This window comes from Rhamphochromis longiceps, linkage group LG13 (assembly GCF_057381845.1).
Source record: "Rhamphochromis longiceps isolate RC_006_pf linkage group LG13, R_longiceps_female_GT1.1, whole genome shotgun sequence".
Lineage (NCBI taxonomy): Eukaryota > Metazoa > Chordata > Actinopteri > Cichliformes > Cichlidae > Rhamphochromis > Rhamphochromis longiceps.
This window is the reverse complement of record NC_140569.1, coordinates 15193974-15212750: the sequence shown is the minus strand read 5'-3', so window position 1 is coordinate 15212750 and position 18777 is coordinate 15193974. Positions and strand designations below refer to the sequence as shown.

The window sequence follows — 18777 nt, the reverse complement described above, 5'->3', positions numbered from 1 at the left end:
TGGGTTTGGTTTGTTTTTGTTTTTTGTTTTTTGCAAGATTCGCTATCATCACTACACAACCTAATGCTTTCATTAAATAATCCATTTTTCCAGTGTAAACATTTATGACTTGCAGATAAGGTCACTCACTTTTCTCAGTGTTCTGTCTTATTTTTAAGGTAAAGCAGTGAAAAACTATTTTAAATGCACTACCATTTGTGGGCAAGAACCATCTTCTTGGATTGGGGTCACTCCCAAGATTCACTTGTCCATGAAAAGAGAACATGTCTGTATGTTTGATTTAAAAAACAACAACAACAACAACAACAACAACAACAAAAAACAATAATAATAAAAAGGTTGGACACTGTGTTCATCTTTTTTTTTTTCAAAATCACAATTTATTTCTAAATGACAAAATAAAGGAAAATGTAATTTTGATAGCTACACATTAAATATTTACTGTGACATAAATGAGAAGGTGAATGTTTGGGTAGCCAGAAGGAAAAGTTAGGCATAGCTTATTAGCCTATTGGAAATGTCATAGGAAAAGCTTCTCTAAAGTTGTCTACAATACAATCCAGTCATAGTCCAGTCCATGGAACAGTCATTACAGAAGTGCAAAGAGTGCATGAAATGTACAACAAACAAAATGAAACAGCTGCAGTAAAATTAAGCAAAATGGCACTTGTTAGTGATGGGAAAGCATCAGATGTGGTTTGTTTTTTGTTGTATTGCCATATTTTTATTTCACTGAAAAGCAACATAATGCTTCTGCAACGGAAAACTATAGACGGTGTAAAAGCTGGGCAAAGCCACAACAGTGAAGTCCCATTGCAACGGTTTGGTCTGAGCTTTAGATCTACGGTTTGGTAGATCAGACTGTAAAACTGAAGGACGCTGTACAGCCATTGGCCAAGAAATCATGATTGACAAGTCATTCACCAATGAGCATATGCTGTTTTATTCTCTTTTCTTGCTCTAATGATGACCATAGTTTACAAAATAAACTTTATCTTATCAGCAAGGCTTAAAACTGGTGTTAAGGTTCACAATTGAGGAGGGAGAGTACAAACCACCCTTGGTCCAGAAGGTCTTGGTCAAACAATGATTTTAATGAATACACACGTGCGGGAAGAACACTCTGTACGCCGACAGCAAGTGATCTCCGACTTACTAAAGCACAAACAATTATTTTATAACATCAGGGTTTGTTTACTGACGCCCCTTCATGCGTCACAGGTACATTTTATACATAGATCAGATCAACACCACAATGACTTTTAACCCAGAAAATCATCTTCTATTTTCATGGCTGGTACTTTCCGTTCTTGTCTTAAAGTGAATTGTTCCTCTTTCTTGTCGAGACATAACTAATCTCTCCTCTAAATAAATCTAACTAATGTGTGTGTATGTGTTGACCTCACATGCTCTTTCTCAATTCACCTGTTGCACTTCTGACCTTTCACTAGACCAGAAGCTCACTGAGACTATGTGTATGTCTTCTACTAAATAAATGTTTTAACCAAGAACCTCTACTAAAACCTTAATATAAAATGATCTGATATATAAGTGTTTTGTAAGCATGTATTGCAATTCCTTCTATGGCTCCAAGTCACTTGCACAATAGATTGTCCGGACATCGCGCCGAACAAAGCTTCCAACCCCCAATTAATTGACCGAGCTCCAACTCTTTAATAAGCACAGATATGCATTGTGTATAAAATAGTCATAACTGCACCTGAAATACAAGGTCAACATAATAACTGTATGCATAACATCTTAAGGCCATCTTAAAGCTATCTGTTACATGGTTAAAGCAATGATCATACTGCAGATTATATTATGCTGGTCAAATACTTTTTGTTCATCCCCACACTGGCAAATGAACACATACAGTCATCAGCAGAGTGTTTAGGCCACAGAGCAAGGAGGCTGATGGCTGTTTTCTCAGAATTGCAAGTCTTTTTGCCACCAGAGGAAGTGCTCCCTGCTGGCCATTTAGAAGAATACATGTTTAAATACACGTATACATGTGTTAAGCAAGTCTGGCTTCACATTTGAGATCCAGAAGCAACAACCATCTTTCAGTCTTTCAGTCTATCATGATATATAAATGGATGATCTCCACTAACAGAGCTGTAAAAAAACAGCATCTGTTTTTCCTGCTCTGTTACTTGTACTATAGCACAGGCTTCTCATTTGGATTCATTCAGCAAACTCTCATTAAAGACAACTGGTATTCAACAAGTAGTCTGCTGTTAGCCAAACCTACTGTCGCTCTCATTTTTTGCCTCATTCTGCTGACATCTGATGCATCTGCTAATAACTATACTGTAGCACTCATCTAAGCAATGAAATAAGGAAAATACAAATGTACAGAAAATGCTTTTTGGTTTTGTGAATGGACAATGAAGTGGTGGCACATTTTTTTAATAACTGGGATTATTATTTAATATCAGCGATTAACTTCCTTGGTGCCACATCCAGCCTGCAGACCACAAAAACAAATAAAATAAACAGAAATAAAACTAGCTAATTTACAAGTGAAAACAGACTAATAAAGGGAAATTAAATTAACTGTGCCACTCAACATAATCAGAAGCTAACAGCAGTTTTAAAAATGGAACATGGTCTTGCTTGTTCTTTGGAGCACAGGTTAAAAGTGTAAATCAGTGAACACACCTTAAATATATAGTGACTATTATGTTTTTCTTTATTATCCATAGTATAACATTAAAAGCAATGATCAAAACTGTTACTTAAAATAGCAATAACTGGGGATCATTTCAGCATTGATTTTAAGCATTCAGTTTAAAGGAATGTTTCATCTTATAGGTGTACTATAAATTTACAACAAAATCTAAACGCCCAGTCAGAGAATGCAGGTATGGCAAACCATATTTAACATCGTGCTAGCAAAAATCATTAATCTTGTAAATACATTAGTTAAAATATTTTATTTGCTTTTGATCTTTCACTAACATTTCAGGTAAAAAAGATTGTTTAGATTGATTAAAGTTTCAAACAACATTCCTGCTTTTAAATTTTAAACGCGGTCTAAATTTAGATATGATCTAATTTGCTCTAACGAAGGGGACGTGGAAGTTACTTTAGTTTGTTGCCAGATCAAAGTTACATTAATTTGACTTCCTAAACATTCTCATGATAAATTTAATTTATTCTGTACTTTGACCATACTGAAAAATAAAAAGGACTATTTTAAACTGAAACGCTAAACATAAACTGCTCTTGACCAAGTTACATGTTACGTCTTGATGCAGGTTCAATCATGCATCCCCAAAAGTTGATTCTGTTCATCTGGACGTGGTGAGTTGTCATTATGCAAATGTACTGTTTATAAGATTGGGTGAAACCTGCAGTCATCTGAGACTGAAGAAAGATACACAAAATGCAATATTGTGCTAGCAGAATGTCACTAATCTTGTAAATTTATTGGTTAATATAGTCTATTTGTAATCTAATAGAGCACCTTTGGAATGTAGTAGAACAAGAGATTTGCATCATGGATGTGCAACAACTCCATCAGGGCCAAAATCTCTCAGGAATATTTCCAGCACTTTGTTGAATCTGGAGTTCCACAGGATTCCATGCTGGGACCAGTTCTATTTACATTATATTTGTTTCCTTTACACAGTATCATTTAAAGGTATAGCATACATTTTCATTGTTATGCAGATGATATAAAGCTTTATCTATCCATGAAACCAGATGACACACAATTAGTTAAACTGCAGAAATGTCTTAATGACATATAGGCCTGAATGACATGGATATTTCAGTGTCTAAATGTAGATAAAACTGAGGTTATTTTACTCACCCTAAAAATCTTAGAAACTTCCTTACTTAGATACTTACTCTGGATGGGATTACGTTGACCTCCACTAACACTGAGATGAATATTGGAGTTGTTTATGATCAGGATATGTCCTTCAGTGTGCATGTTATACAAATAGGTATGCTTGCTCTTTTCCATTTGCAGTGTCTCTAAAATAAAAACATCCTTCCTCAGAGTGATGCTTTAAAACTACTTTCCACATTTGTTACTTCTAAAATGGACTACAGAAATTCACTATTATCAGGTTGTTCTAAAGCTCCCTAAAAGACTGCAGTTGATCCAAAATGCTGCAGCAAGAGTAGTGACAGAGACTAGAAAGAGAAAGCATATTTCTTCCATGCTGGTTTCCCTTCACCGACTCTTTTCTAAAGTTAGTTGTTGCGAACTTTAGAATCTATTTAAAATCCTTCTTCTCACATAAAAGATCTTGAATAGTCAAGTCCCACCTTATATTAAGGACCTCATATTACCATATCACTCCAACAGAGCACTTCACTCTAGGGTATTTAAAAGTAGAGTGAAGGCAGAGCCTCGAGCTTTCAGGCCCATCTTCTGTGGAATCAGCTCCTACTTTGGGTTTGGCAGATATACAGCCTCTGGTTAAGCCTGAAAGTTTCTTTTTTGATAAAGCTTATAGTAATGGCTAGATAAGTTGTCTTTTGTCCTGTCTCCCTGCCCTCACCCCAAAACGGTTGTGGCAGATTGCTGCCCTTCTCTGAACCTGGCATGCCAGAGTTTTTTTCCTGTTAAAATGTAGTTTTTCTTTCCCACTGTTGCAGAGTGCTCGCTCATAGTAGGACATCTGCTTTGTTGGGGTTATCTCTGTTTTCTCTGTATTCTTACAATATTAAAGTGACTGTTGTTGCGATTTGGCGCTAAATAAATAAAATTGAATTAACGCTTATATTTTGTAAGGTTTAGAAATGTCTGGCTAGTTGATTACACATCTTTTTCTGTTGCTAAACAAACTTATGAACTCACTTATCGATACTTCTAAACTTTGAAAGACTCCTTTGAAAGACCCCTTCTAAGGAGAGGCTCATTCTCCCATTGGTGCTTCCTTACTGTGCCCTACATTTAATCATTAAACGTGGGCTACATTTAACCCCTTGTTGCCCCATTTTTGGGACAAAATAGATTTCCATCCAGGAGAAACTTTCTACTTGCTTGTTTTATGACTGGATTTTTTAAAGAGGTTTTTTTCATATGGGGTGAGGTGTGGTGTGAGCCAGTGGCGTCTGGACGTGTGGGGGGAAATGGGAAGACACCAGCGACTTCCTCGACGCCTCAGTAAGAGTGATTTTTACTCCAACGCTTGCCAGTTTGTGGCATTGGGTCGATATATCCAGCTTTACCCGGTTTTACCTCGGTTTTGTTGCTAGTGCCGTTTTTCTTGAAGTTTGCCGGTATCCGCTTTTTTTTTTTCTAACGTTGAAGGAGGAGGGCCAGGAGGAGAGGCAGGGCCAGTGGAGTGCTACGTGTCTTGAAAGTCCCTTTTAAACACCCCCCTCCGTTGCCTCTTTCGATTACTACAGCCCAAAGTTTCTTGCTTTATAAGTCGATCCAGCATCCGACGAACATCCAGGCCTGCGTGTGTGCAGCGGTCCGAGTCCGGCGTCCAGGAGTCCTTTGGCGGCATAACACTAGAGCGAAATGTCCGGAGTGAGGCTTCGCACAGTGAGTAGATGTGGAGATAACGGGTCGAATCAGACACCAGAAATTTAAGCTGTCATCAGATTAGCCCCACAAAAAGCGAAATGTACTGTGTCAGCCAGCAGCCCGACATGTGTGCGAACTTAGTGTCACGTTAATAGACTACCTGCTTTAAGCCCTCCTTAAAAACGGCGATCTTACTACGAAGGTCTGCTGGTCGTGCAGAAAAAAACCCTTCTTTTTTTCATTAGGAGTGATTATTTATTTAAATGCAATTTTCTGAAAAGCAGGCTTTTTTTTTACTGTCCTGCCAGGTGTGGCTGTTTGTAGACTTGCCTCGACTCTGAATGGGACAGTTGTTGTAGTAACGTATCCATGTCAGTGTAGTTCATTCATAACATAGAGTGTCTTTTGAGAGAGGGGAGAAAGAGGCCCCTGTTAAAGTGCCAGAGTGATGCTGCACGGGAATGCCGCAGACGTATGTGGAGCCACATATGAGAGATACACCACTGAAGGGGTGCATCATTACTGACACTGTAACACTGATGCAACCACGAAGATTAATCATCAGCTTTCTTGATAAAAAGTCACTTTTCAAAGGAAGTTGCGAAATAGTCGCTCCTTTTGACATTTAGTAGCTAATTCAATTGGCTAAGCTTTCAGAATTGCCATGCTGAGCAACTCAGGAGCAATTAAGTAAGTAAGAAATACTCATGTGTCATTTTCTTTGAGGAATTCGCTGACATAGTTATCAGCATTTATCGCCTGTGATTTCCTGAGAAAGAGGATGGGAGTTGAACTGGAGCGAGGGGAGAAGAGTTACACAAGGGGCATTCTTTAAAAGGAATGCAACAACAAGAGAAAATGAAAAGGGGATTGAAATGAAAAGAGGGTAAAAACTATCAAGGTAGGATGGTATTATTACAAGAGGTATTACAACTTTTAATAGTGAATGATGGGACTTTGTTTTTCCAGCCAGTGCCATCATTGTATTCATGATGAGGTGGTGTTTTGGCAGCGCAAGGCTGCAGTGGAAGGTGGCTCCTATGTTTAAGAGAATAGCCCTGTTTGTCTAGGCCTCTCCCACAGCGTGTGGGTCTGTATATTTTTCACATGCGGTATGCCTTCCATGTCCTTTGATTGAAACACACCTTGATTTGTGCTGTGTCAGAGTGCAGGATTTATTTTTTTTTTTACAACCGAGGCTGTGTTAGCACCAGGAAAAAAGGGCTCTTTTCACAGAAGTTCATCCAATGGCAGCTGGAATCCTGTGCGGTCCTTCGAGCTGTTAAACTACTTTCATATTGGGTAGGCATTATAGGCATAAGGGTGTAGGGAAGAAGGGCGACTGGGTGCAGAGGGTGAACGTGTGGGCACGAGCACTGCCACATCATCGCTTGGCTACAGGCAGCACACTGGACACATTGTCAATTATTCCTCCCTCTCCCTCCCTCCCTGCATCCCTCATGAGCTTCCCTACCCTCCCATTTATAAGTCTTTACAGCTCCATTCATTCACATCCACATAGTTACTTTATCCTTGTAGAACCAGATTCGTCTAGTCTGAAAAATTATATATGACGTGTTACTTTACATGACTTGGAAGTAAATTTAAAAGGATCCAGTGAAAAGCAAATGCTATTTGTTCTATGACATCGTGAACAGCAGGTGAGACTTGTCTGTGATGTCTATCCAGGTAAATATGTCATTTGGTGTGTGAACTGAATACGCTCAAACTGAATACCCTTTTGTCTGCTTCTGAGCCTATACATTAGGTCTATATCTTGTAATATATTAGCCTATATATTTATAATATATTTGGAGCCCCTGCTGCTTCTCTTTTAGAATCTCAACAAGGCGACCAATGTGGTGTACCAGGCCCACCACGTCAGCCGGAGCAAGAGAGGGCAGGTCGTGGGCACCAAGGGGGGCTTTAGGGGCTGCACCATCTGGCTCACTGGTAAATCTTTATAGTTTTTCCACCATATTTAGACTGGGATCAATTTGCTTATTTACCACCATGCTTTTACCTCTAGGTTTGTCTGGTGCTGGAAAGACTACTATCAGTTTTGCCCTGGAGGATTATCTCGTCTCCCATGGTATCCCCTGCTACTCACTGGATGGAGACAACATTCGCCACGGCCTGAACAAGAATCTCGGCTTTTCTGCTGAAGACCGCGAGGAGAACATCCGGCGTGTTGCAGAGGTGGCCAAACTGTTTGCCGATGCCGGCCTCGTTTGTGTCACCAGTTTCATCTCTCCTTTCGCCAAGGTGAGGAAAGCTTAAGAGTTACATGCTGCATGTGTTTATTTAAGACTGAAATCATTGCCTAACAAAGGTTGACGCTAGATTTTAAGTCGACCTCGAATCAAAAATGCATTGAAATCATGTATCCGTGCCGTTTCTCCCACAGGATCGCGACGAGGCAAGGAGCGTCCACGCAAGTTCCGGGCTGCCATTTTTTGAAGTGTTTGTCCACGCGCCTCTTGAAGTGTGTGAGAGCAGGGATGTGAAAGGACTTTACAAAAAGGCTCGCGCTGGAGAGATCAAAGGTCAGTGTGATGGTACTCACAGCAAGAAACATCTATGAGATATGAAAGTCATCCCAGACCCTATGAATATCTACAGGCTAGTTTACCACATGTTGTAATTCTGTCTCAGTCAAGTGATTAGGTAGTATTAATGCTGATAGGGTCTGACTGATATCTCTGGTTTATTGCCAGGTTTTACTGGGATTGATTCAGAGTACGAACGTCCAGAGCGTCCAGAGCTTGTTCTGAAAACCGGAGAACTCTCTGTAAATGAATGTCTCCATCAAGTGTTGGATCTGCTTAAGGAACAGGTAGGGTTCCAGAAGACTTGCTCCAGACCTTTTAAAGCAGAATAAACCACACAGCACAGTGTACACAGACTCTACCCACAGTGTTAATTTACACTTGGCAATTTCTCAGCAGGATGATGAAGAGGACACTATGTAAATTATGTAAAAGTTTGAATACTTGATCAGTTATTTTTTAATTTAAACATGAAGCTGTTGTACTAAAATAAGTTCAATATACTAAGGGAGGCCTATTAAGGGAGGCCACACCCCCTTAAAACAAACTATAAGTCGTGATAATTAACATCAATCTTTCAGTGTTCTCTGCCCATCAATGAAATCTTTCACATGAGAAGGAAGTGGTTGGTAACAACTAGCCAGAGGCAATGAACTACCTGGTACTTCAGTGGTTTTATATTACAGCAGCAAACAATAGTGATTCAGCAAGTACAGTATTAAAAACGAAAAAATTAAGTACAGGATATGGACTCCCTTTTTTTTTTAACCCCCCCCCCCCCCCATTCCAAAAAAAACCCCTGGCCTTTTTGCTGCAAATAACATAGAGAAACACAAAGGACATCATTTTAATTTTCATGATTGTGAAAATGAGACGCACGCTAATCTCGGAGTAATGCACAAAAGAGTTTAGTTTACTCAAAGGCATGTGAATGAGCAATATGTTTGCACTTCATGTATGTACAAATGTAGATCTATATTACAAAGGCAAAACTGGAAAAACAGGTAAAGAGTGTAGCTCTATGTAGAAAAGACACTAACCGACCTTTATACACACACACACACACACACACACACACACACACACACACACACACACACAGTCAAGATTCTGTTGGGTATTTAAAAGGCCATTGGTTCTGTTGCCAAGCGTCTTATCTTTACTAAAGGAAAGGTTGCTGATAGAGTAAATGTGTAAACATGTGTATTTTTACAGCCCCGGTCGTTGAGGTAACAGGTGACTGATTTTTTTGTTTTTAAATATCCCCGCTGTGTCAACATGAATACGCAGAAGCAGTGTGCACACATTAATCCTGCTGTGTAGAATTACATCAAACAAAATCAGGCAAGGCATTCACAGATGTTTGATTTTATTGAAAGGAGCTTCCGTAAACTCAAACGGTGCAGAAAATAAATTATTTAGCCAATACTATACTTATGAATTTGCTATTTATTTAGTGTGCCGTGTCTGATTCAGAATGTAAACCTGTAATTAGACGCACTGTGTGCACCACTCAGCTAGTGCCCAAAGGCGAACTTCTTTGGCAAATGCAAATCATGCAAAAAAGCACCATTTTGCACCAAAAGGAACAAAAAATATGCAGCATACACCCAGCAGTATAGTTTAATCTAAAAAGAAATGTTATTTTACAGCCTTCCGATGCACTAACCGTGCTGTTTAAACTCTTAAAAAAAAAAGTCATTGAGTCCCTACATGAGCAGCGTTATTAAACTGTGAACATTCACTTTCTTCTCGTATGTAGAAAATTGTACCAAATGAGATCCTGGAGGAGGTGACTGAACTGTTTATCCCAGAGGACAGGGTGAACCATGTTCTGGCTGAAGCAAACACGCTGCCCACCATCAGCATTACAAAAGTAAGTACACATTCTACTGTCACATAGCAAATGAGAACTCAGAGTCAGTACAAAACATTCCAGACAGTTAGTTATGGGTACGTTCCTTGCAGTGTGGACACTGTGTGTCAGGGTTCCTGGGTCGGTGACCCAGTATTTTCAGTTCACGTTCACTGTTTATCTTCTGCCTGTTCCACTTCCTGTTTTATTGTGTTAGCCTTGGTCCATGTACATTATGTTCCGTCCTCTTCCCGTTTATCATTAGTTCATTATGTTCAGCTGTGTACTCACCAGGTTCTAATCTCTCATCACTCAGCCTGTGTATTTATGTCCCTCAGTTCAACCAGTCCAATGTCGTGTCATTGATGTTATTGTGATGTTGTCTCTCCGTCTGTATGTTCCGTTAGTCAGTCAGTGCTTCAGTCAGTCGTCCAGCCAGCCATTTTCTCCCTTTGTTCTGTTCATCCACTCCTTATAATAAATCGTCACCTACCTGCGAGTCCTGCGTTTGGGTTCCTTCTTCCTCGCCTCCACCCAACCGCTGACACTGTGTACTAAGAAAATATTTCCTTTTCCCTGGTTAATCAATAGGGAAATGCTCACGTAACTGTCAGTCAGTGTTCTGCAGATGCTAACAGATATGCAGCTTCTTGGCAAACATTGTTTCAAACGTTGTGAAAATAAAGGTAAATAAATCAGTAATGCTCATTTTAAAAAGGGAAAGTATTTTAAAGTGAATTTATTCTCTGTGTAGCCAAGTTGTTATTTTACTCTTTGTGTCTATAGTTGAAATGGTTTTTGTAAATCTGCAGCTCATATTGTCTGTCTCTATTTTATCGTATTCCACTGGGGTCAATCCTTCCACTGTTAAATTATTCACTTATTTAGAGCAGGCCTACAGATTAACTTGTGAATACCACTGAAATGTGTTTAATTTGCAATACAGCAAATGAAATATATGGCTTTCCTGAACTGGAATCGCAGTTTACAAGTATTTTGTGTTATTTTCTTTTCATCCTGCTGACGATGCTGTTTTATTCATCTACAGCTGGATCTGCAGTGGGTGCAGGTTTTGGCCGAGGGCTGGGCCAGTCCACTAAAGGGATTCATGAGAGAGAGAGAGTTCCTCCAGACTATGCACTTTGGCAATCTCCTAGATGGTAAGAAAAGTCCTTAAACTTTCAACATCTACAACATCTAGACACCCCCTCCCTGCTCCTAAAAGTGACATTAGGCAGCTGAATTGTGATTAATTCAGTTAGTGTGGGGATGTCAGACTAATTTTACATACACTTTGATCTTATGTGGGCCAGACCAGTGAATCTCCCCTTTCTGCCAGTGCAAAGAAATGTAACTACACATTTAATCAATGAGATATTCTAACATAAGAAAAAGAAGTGCAATGTCAGCAGTAAAAAGTAAATGAAAGAAATCTCTTAGCATGATTCTTTTGGCTTAAATGGTAAGAAGTAAACGTGCAAACTTACAGAAATCTGTTATTGAATTATGAATTGCGTTCGGGGAGGTCTTTATTGATAGGAAAAGCTGTAAAACTTGTGTAAATACAGTTGAAAGTCCAAAATTTATGTCCAGCCATACATTGGGCCAGATCGGAGTCCACACCATCTCCAAGTTCAAGCAAACGGTTCACAGCGACATCTAGCAACATTTACACATCACTTTCAGCCTCATACAAGCCTAACAGTGGATGCAAAGCACAAGCTGCAATCTACTGCAATCAATGAATGTGAACAGAATTATTGGGCCATGCCTCTTAATCTTGAAATTCAGGTATTTTCACTGTCATTGCCAAGAGGTGTATAAAATCAAATGTCTAATAAACATTTGTGAAAGAATGGGTTGTTCCAGAGAGCTGACTGCATTCAAACGTCACGCTGTAATAAGATCCGATTGTTGCGGCAAGTCGCTTCATGAAATTTGTTCCCTCCTAGATATTCCATTCCAAAGTGAAAGCGCTTAGGGACAACAGCAGCTCAAGACAGTTAAAGTTACGGAGCAGGGTTGGCGAGGTTGGCTGATGTGAATGGCGTGTAAAAGTTACAGAAGCTCTGCTGACTCAATCGTCACATATACATAACATAGCATTTGATCTCAGCTGTTTCACTTCTAACTCACAGTAATATTAAAATATTTGACTCGCTTTCATTTTCTCCATTCACAATTCGGCAGTGAGATCTCTCTCTCACTCTGTGAGTATATGTGCAAGGGGTGTAAGGGAGCTCGCACACACAACAACAGGAGAGAAAAGTGAGTCAAAAGTGTGGCCACACTTAACTAGAGTTGATGTTGATAATCTTTGTTGTTACAAGTCGCCTACACTTGTGGCAACAAACTTTACACATAATGTAAGTCCGAAATTAAGCAATATCTCTATTCCTCTCTTCTCTTTCTGTGTGTAAATAACACAGACAAATTATTGTCTGGTTCAATTTAAAATGAGGCAAGAATGAAGGGAAAGCATGAATGAACCTCTAATTTTTAAAATGAGCACATGCTATTCCACTTGACATACAAAATTGCTCTAAAGCAGATAATGTGCATGTCCTTAAAGCACAGAAGTAACTGTAAAATATATTATTATTTAATGACAGACCAATTAATTCTTTGATTATTTCTTCATTGCCCAATAATAGTAATTATATTTAATTAGACATTACAGCTCCTTTCTGAGATCACACTCCTTCTCTTTGAAGTGTTTGTCATTAGTGTGCTGTGTTATGGAACGGCTGTGTGCAGGCAGGACAAGGACCCAAAGTGCAGACTCCAGAGACAGACGTGAACTCAAAAGGGCAACAAAACTAGGACTAGAAAATACACTTACACAGACAGAACACACAGCTCAATAAGGGTAGATCGCGACACGGACACAGAGAAACACAGAGGGAGCAATCAGGGAATGGGCAACAGGAGAGAAACACAGCTGTGGCAAATCGAGCCTAATGAAACTGGGGAAGCAAAACCAGATACATTAACATAAGACAAGGACCTTCAAAATAAAACAGGAAACATAACACAGACTGAACTTACAGACACAGACTCACAGGCAGGCACTACAACAGGGGGAACAGAGACGTGGGACCAGGGCAGACACCGACTGGACACGGGGATATAGCAGACAGGGGAGACAGCAACTAAGGATTACACAGAGACATAAACCATAAGAAAGAACTCTAACAAAGAAACCAAAGACTAGAAAAGATAAATAATATAATAAACTCAAACCTCTGGGTCAACGACCCAGGCATCCTAACATGCTGCACCTGTTTTCATATATGTTTTCATATTTTCATGTATTTCAAAAGGAAAACACTCGTAGAATTATAATTGCTTGGCTTTGTATGTTTAAGATCACTTCATCTTCTCTCTCAGGTGGGGCCATCAACATGTCTATTCCCATTGTCCTGCCTGTTAGCTCTGAGACCAAAGAGAAGCTGGAGGGCTGTGCAGCGGTAGCTCTGGAGTACCAAGGTTCACGTGTGGCTGTTCTCAGGAACCCCGAGTTCTACGCGCACCGCAAGGAGGAACGCAGTGCCCGCCAGTGGGGCACTACTTGTCCACAACACCCGTACATTAAGGTTATAATGCAGCTATTAACCTGTGCGCAGTTAAAAATTTGGAGACTGGAAGGTGTTCTCATGCCAGCATCACACATTTTAATGATGAAAAACTGTTCTCTGCTTTTATCCTTGGCAGATGGTTATGGAAGGAGGTGACTGGCTGGTAGGTGGGGATCTGGAGGTGCTGGAGCGAATCAGATGGAACGATGGACTTGACCAGTACCGCTTTACTCCAAAGGAGCTCAGGCAGAAGTTCAAAGATATGAAAGCAGGTGAGAAAATCTAAAGTACAACACTACAGTGACGATCAGGAGATACAGAAGTGGCCTTTTTGTTTGGTTTGTTGTCAGTAACTTCCAGTATGACATATATATTTCTCTATAATAAAGCAGTTATGGTAACCGGTGAAAACATGAAAAAAATTAAAGCAGTGTATTTAGCAATACACCCTTTGTCTTTCAGAAAACTTGACTAAGGACCAGATGGAAAAAATTAAATGGTAACTTTAAAGCTGCATGGTGATTTTTGTGACACGTCCTGTGATCAATGGGCACATATAGTATAGTTAGGTCTGTAAGTATTTGGACAATGGCAGTTTTTGTAAATTTGCCTCTGTACACCACCTCAGTGGATTTTACTTCACACAATCAGAATTTGATTGAACTGCAGACTTTAGTTCAAGGTAACAAAAGTATTCAATTATTAACTGTTTAGCAATTACAGGCATATTTGTATATGCACTCCCACATTTTCCAAGGCTAATCAGGAGTTTCATGGGCAGGCCTGTACTCTCATTATTCCCTGGCACATTAAACAAGTAAAACATCTGGAGGTATTCCAAGTGTTCAGTGGAATTTTCAGTATGGGGTCCAAAGAGATGTTGGTGCAAGTGAAAAAGCCCATTATTAGACTGAAACCCAAAATAAACCTATCTGAGAGATAGCAAACACTTTAGGATCAACAATCTGCTCAGAAACACCAAAAGGTCTGAGCGACTGCAGAGCAACCGCAGAGAAGATAACTGTAGTTGATGACTCCAGAATACAAAATTATATCCAATAAAAGTTGTTTTCCTTAATTTTTACAACACTGGTTACACTTTGGAACTGGAAGGACAGATTAGATTTTCCTAAAAGCAACATGTCAAAGAGCCTACATGGTTGTGGAAAACTAAAAACAAGATTAATTTGTACCCAAATGACAGAAGTGATCTGAAACATACTATATTACCTGTTAAACAAGACAGAAGGATATTCACATGTCATTATGGCATGACCATGTATGGTTACAGGTTGCACCAGTTTTTACTGATGGTTTAACTGCCCAATTACTTTTGCGCCTCTGAAAATTTGGGCAGGGTTGCAAAAATAGTAGTTATTCCTTAACAGTTAATGCAAAACTTTTGTTAAACCCCTTGAATCAAAATGCTGAAAGTCTGCACGCCAATCACATCTTGATTATTAGATCTGAAATCCGTGTGGTGGCAAAACTAAGAAGTGTCTTTGTCCAAAAGCTAATGGAGCTAACTGTATTCCTGAATGCAATGAACAATTAAATGACATCATCTGTTTTTACTTTCACCCGCTAACTTTGATGTGACTGCTTTGTGCAGATATTGTTTTACCTATTCATCTTATCCACAATGCACTGTTTATTTTGGCACTTTGTGTTTTTACTATGCTGAGGTTTGTTACCGGTGTGAGAGCATGGTGTTATCTGCACTAGGTGGACAATAACCTGTACTTTCTTATTGTTAACAAGCCCAAAGCAAAAAGAAACCAACAGTCTGTCTCAGTAGTTCCCATAGCATGCCAAGCCCAAACCTGTTTGTTCCCACCTAAGAACATTATAAAACATGTGATTTCTTAAAATAGCTTTGGACTGTTGTCATAGAAAACATCAACATCAAACAGAGGGAAATTATGCATTTTGGGGGCTGTGTTTAGTATGCTAAAGAGTAATTAATGTACATGGGACTGACTTAAAATAAACACAATGCTATTTCTTTTATGCTTGTAATGTCACCCAGTGCAAAAGTTTAAAAAAATGCTGAATATGTGGTCAAAGTGGGAAGGATTAAGTCTTCTTCAATAGCAAAGCCCTATAGGACTAGTTATGAAACATCAGATTAACATAACTAACAAGTAATGCAGATCTTGTAAGTGTGTGAAAGTATAGCTAAATTTTATGTTAAACCCACTGTTAAACTACGTTTTTTATATATTTGTATAGATAGATATAGAAGGAGGAGAAAATGTGAGTGGACAGTATTGTTGGTTTTTAGGTATAATGGGATTTGTTGACAGTAAGAAAAATATAAAATTCTATGCATCTGTCTGTCGTCACACACCACCAACATTTTTGTTGCTTTTGTTCTGATAAAAGTGAATTTAAACACTATGATCAGGGTGTATTTGAGTTCTGTTAAAGGCATGGTTCGCATGTTGGCTGTGACAAATATTTTGGAAGGCATGATCATGAAGCACGTGTGTCTATTGTATGTTAATTTTATTATATGCTCCTCTGTCTTTAGATGCGGTGTTTGCATTCCAGCTGCGTAACCCGATCCACAATGGTCACGCCCTGCTCATGCAGGACACCAAGCGGCGATTGCTGGAGCGAGGATACAAAAATCCAGTCCTCTTACTTCACCCGCTCGGTGGTTGGACCAAAGACGACGATGTGCCTCTGCAGTGGAGGATGAGGCAACATGATGCTGTCCTGGAGGAGGGCGTGTTGGACCCAGCTAGCACCATTGTTGCCATCTTCCCTTCCCCTATGATGTATGCTGGACCTACAGAGGTGAGCAGCAGTGGTGGCTTATGGCTCACTCAAAGGTTTTAAAAAATACGGGTGCATGTGATATCAGCTTCAATGTCTTTCAGGTTCAGTGGCACTGCAGAGCCAGAATGATCGCCGGAGCAAACTTTTACATTGTCGGCCGGGATCCTGCAGGTATGCCTCACCCAGAGACTAAAAAGGACTTGTATGAGCCCACCCATGGTGGAAAAGTGCTGTCCATGGCCCCAGGTCTCACCTCTGTAGAGATCATTCCCTTCAGGGTAGCTGCCTACAACAAAACTAAGAAGGCTATGGACTTCTATGACAAAGACCGGTGAGTGATGAAAGATCTGCAGGTTTTTCTTGTAAGTTGCAGTCAATATTGAACCTCAAGGGGTCGCATACTTCTAGAAATGCAAAATTAACTGCTAAAGCCCCATTCACACCAGCCTAAAGACCGGTCAGTGACTCCCCTACTAACCACCTGAAGTAATCTGAAGTTAGCAAACACTACTAAAACAAAATACAAAACCTGATGCTTGATTGTATATAAGCATCTCAAAAATTTGCTGAAAAATATCATTCTACCCCTCCTTCATATCTAATGGATGATTGCAATATTCAGCTTCCTTTCACAAGCTAATGGCCCGTATATGAAATGACAGACAATTATAAATATACGCATACATTCACCTAGAGCTATAACAAGGCTATTATAGTTAACTAAAACTAAAGTAAAAACTAAAACTAGATGGTTAAAAACCATTTTAATTAACTAAAATAGAAACTAGACTTGGAAAAAAAAATACAAGGGACATCTTGTAGACAACCACTTTCTAATAGTTGTGTTTTCATTGTAATACCTGTTCTAATTTTTTCTAAATCTCACCTCTGACACATGTCGTCCATACAGCAATAATTAATAACAACTAAGACTGAAACCAATAAACTTAAACTAAAACTAAACATTATTAAGTAAATATTAAATACTTAATATTAAAAACTCACTCTGGAACTTAAACTAAACTGAATTAAAAGCAAAAAGTCAAAATAAAATTAAAATAAAAACTAATTAACTCTATTTATAGACTCACTCACACACAATCACTGACCTTAAGCGCATTCAGGTTTAATAAACAATTCTATTTAGAATATAATATTTATATATATACTCAGAGACATATACACACACACACATATACATATATATATATACATATATATCTCGTTTACCATGTGGTATTTGATAAAGTCCTTTGTCATCCATGTGCTTGTTGAGACTGTCTCTTTCTATTCCAGAGTTTGGCTCCACACATGGAAACATAAAATAAAACTGTAAAAAAGTGCGGCACAAACATGAAACACTTTCTTCATTCAGTGAACTGGTTCTTATATAGCACTTCTCTACTCTACCTGAGCAGTGAGAGCGCTCGTTATTCATACAAGAATGTTTTTCCATGCTTAAGTGTTTTCTATGTAACATTCACACTCCAATCAATGCATCTGAGAGCAACGTGAGGGTCAGTATCTCACCTAAGGATACTTGGCATGTAGACTGTAGTCAGGGATCGGACTGATTCCGATTAGTGATGACCTGCTCTAACTCCTGAGCTACAGTTTTTGGTGCAGCTCTCCGCTCACCAGCTGTTGAAGGAATGCACATTTTTAAGGACAAAGGGTAGTAGCTCATTAGTACTTATTTGGGTGTTCTTTACTGAACAGTAAAACATTGCATTGCCTTCGACACACTTTTAGGGCAAAAACTTCATTGCCAAACTAAAAATTTCACAAAAATTAGACTGTAAATTATTAGGCTTGTGCGTTTATATGTGTTTGTGTCGTAGTTGGTATTTGAGTCGAGATCTAATCACGGCGCTATTATAGAATTTACAAATTTTGATTTCTAATAACCTGTCCTTGCCACTGTATACTCCCTTTCCCCCATTCTTCTACAATTTCTCAGACACGACGAGTTTCAGTTCATTTCTGGCACCATGATGAGGAGCTTGGCTCGGAGCGGAGAGTACCCTCCAGATGGTTTTATGGCCCCCAAAGCCTGGAGGGTGTTGGTCGAGTACTACACCTCTCTTCAGAAGAAAAACTAATCAACAAGCTCATGAGCAACTATCCAGTTTATTCTTTAGGATTATTTAAGGTGGGATGGATTTTTATTGGTGCAAACTGCAGCGGTGGGAGTTTTATCTTCACCAAATCAAAATATGAATCTCATTCCTGTAAAACAGTGGGGAGATTTTGTGATTATATGCATATTACCTTAAGCTATGTGTTTTAATAAATTAAATCTAACTTGAATTTTTTGTATGACTGTACACATAGGAGCACATTCCAAGACAAGGAAATCTTTATATATATGCATACATGAGACACTGAAGGGCGCACGACAAAAAACATGCATATTGAAGTTTTTATTACCTTTTTAACATGACAACTGTATCACTGTATTTGTATCACCTGAATGAAAGCCGTAGTCTTATCATTGCACACAGTGCCTACATG

The 18777-nt window shown here is 39.1% G+C and overlaps 1 protein-coding gene across 1 annotated transcript; it reads left to right on the top strand.

Moving 5' to 3' along the window:
- Positions 1–5082: 5082 nt before the first annotated feature.
- On the top strand, positions 5083–18596 carry LOC146655534 (bifunctional 3'-phosphoadenosine 5'-phosphosulfate synthase 2-like). The gene is made up of 12 exons (XM_085427945.1): positions 5083–5515; positions 7336–7450; positions 7527–7762; positions 7905–8043; positions 8215–8333; positions 9809–9922; positions 10950–11061; positions 13292–13497; positions 13616–13751; positions 16013–16281; positions 16365–16594; positions 18224–18596. The coding sequence occupies exons 1-12, from the start codon at positions 5492–5494 to the stop codon at positions 18363–18365; spliced, it is 1842 nt and encodes a 613-aa protein (XP_085284071.1). The 5' UTR covers positions 5083–5491; the 3' UTR covers positions 18366–18596.
- The last annotated feature ends 181 nt before the right edge of the window (positions 18597–18777 follow it).

Excerpts from the sequence above, each read along its gene's own strand:
- LOC146655534 (XM_085427945.1), top strand. The coding sequence starts at position 5,492 with ATGTCCGGAGTGAGGCTTCGCACA. Across the intron at positions 5,516-7,335 it reads CCGGAGTGAGGCTTCGCACA|AATCTCAACAAGGCGACCAA; the intron begins GTGAGTAGATGT and ends CTTCTCTTTTAG. Across the intron at positions 7,451-7,526 it reads CTGCACCATCTGGCTCACTG|GTTTGTCTGGTGCTGGAAAG; the intron begins GTAAATCTTTAT and ends TTTTACCTCTAG.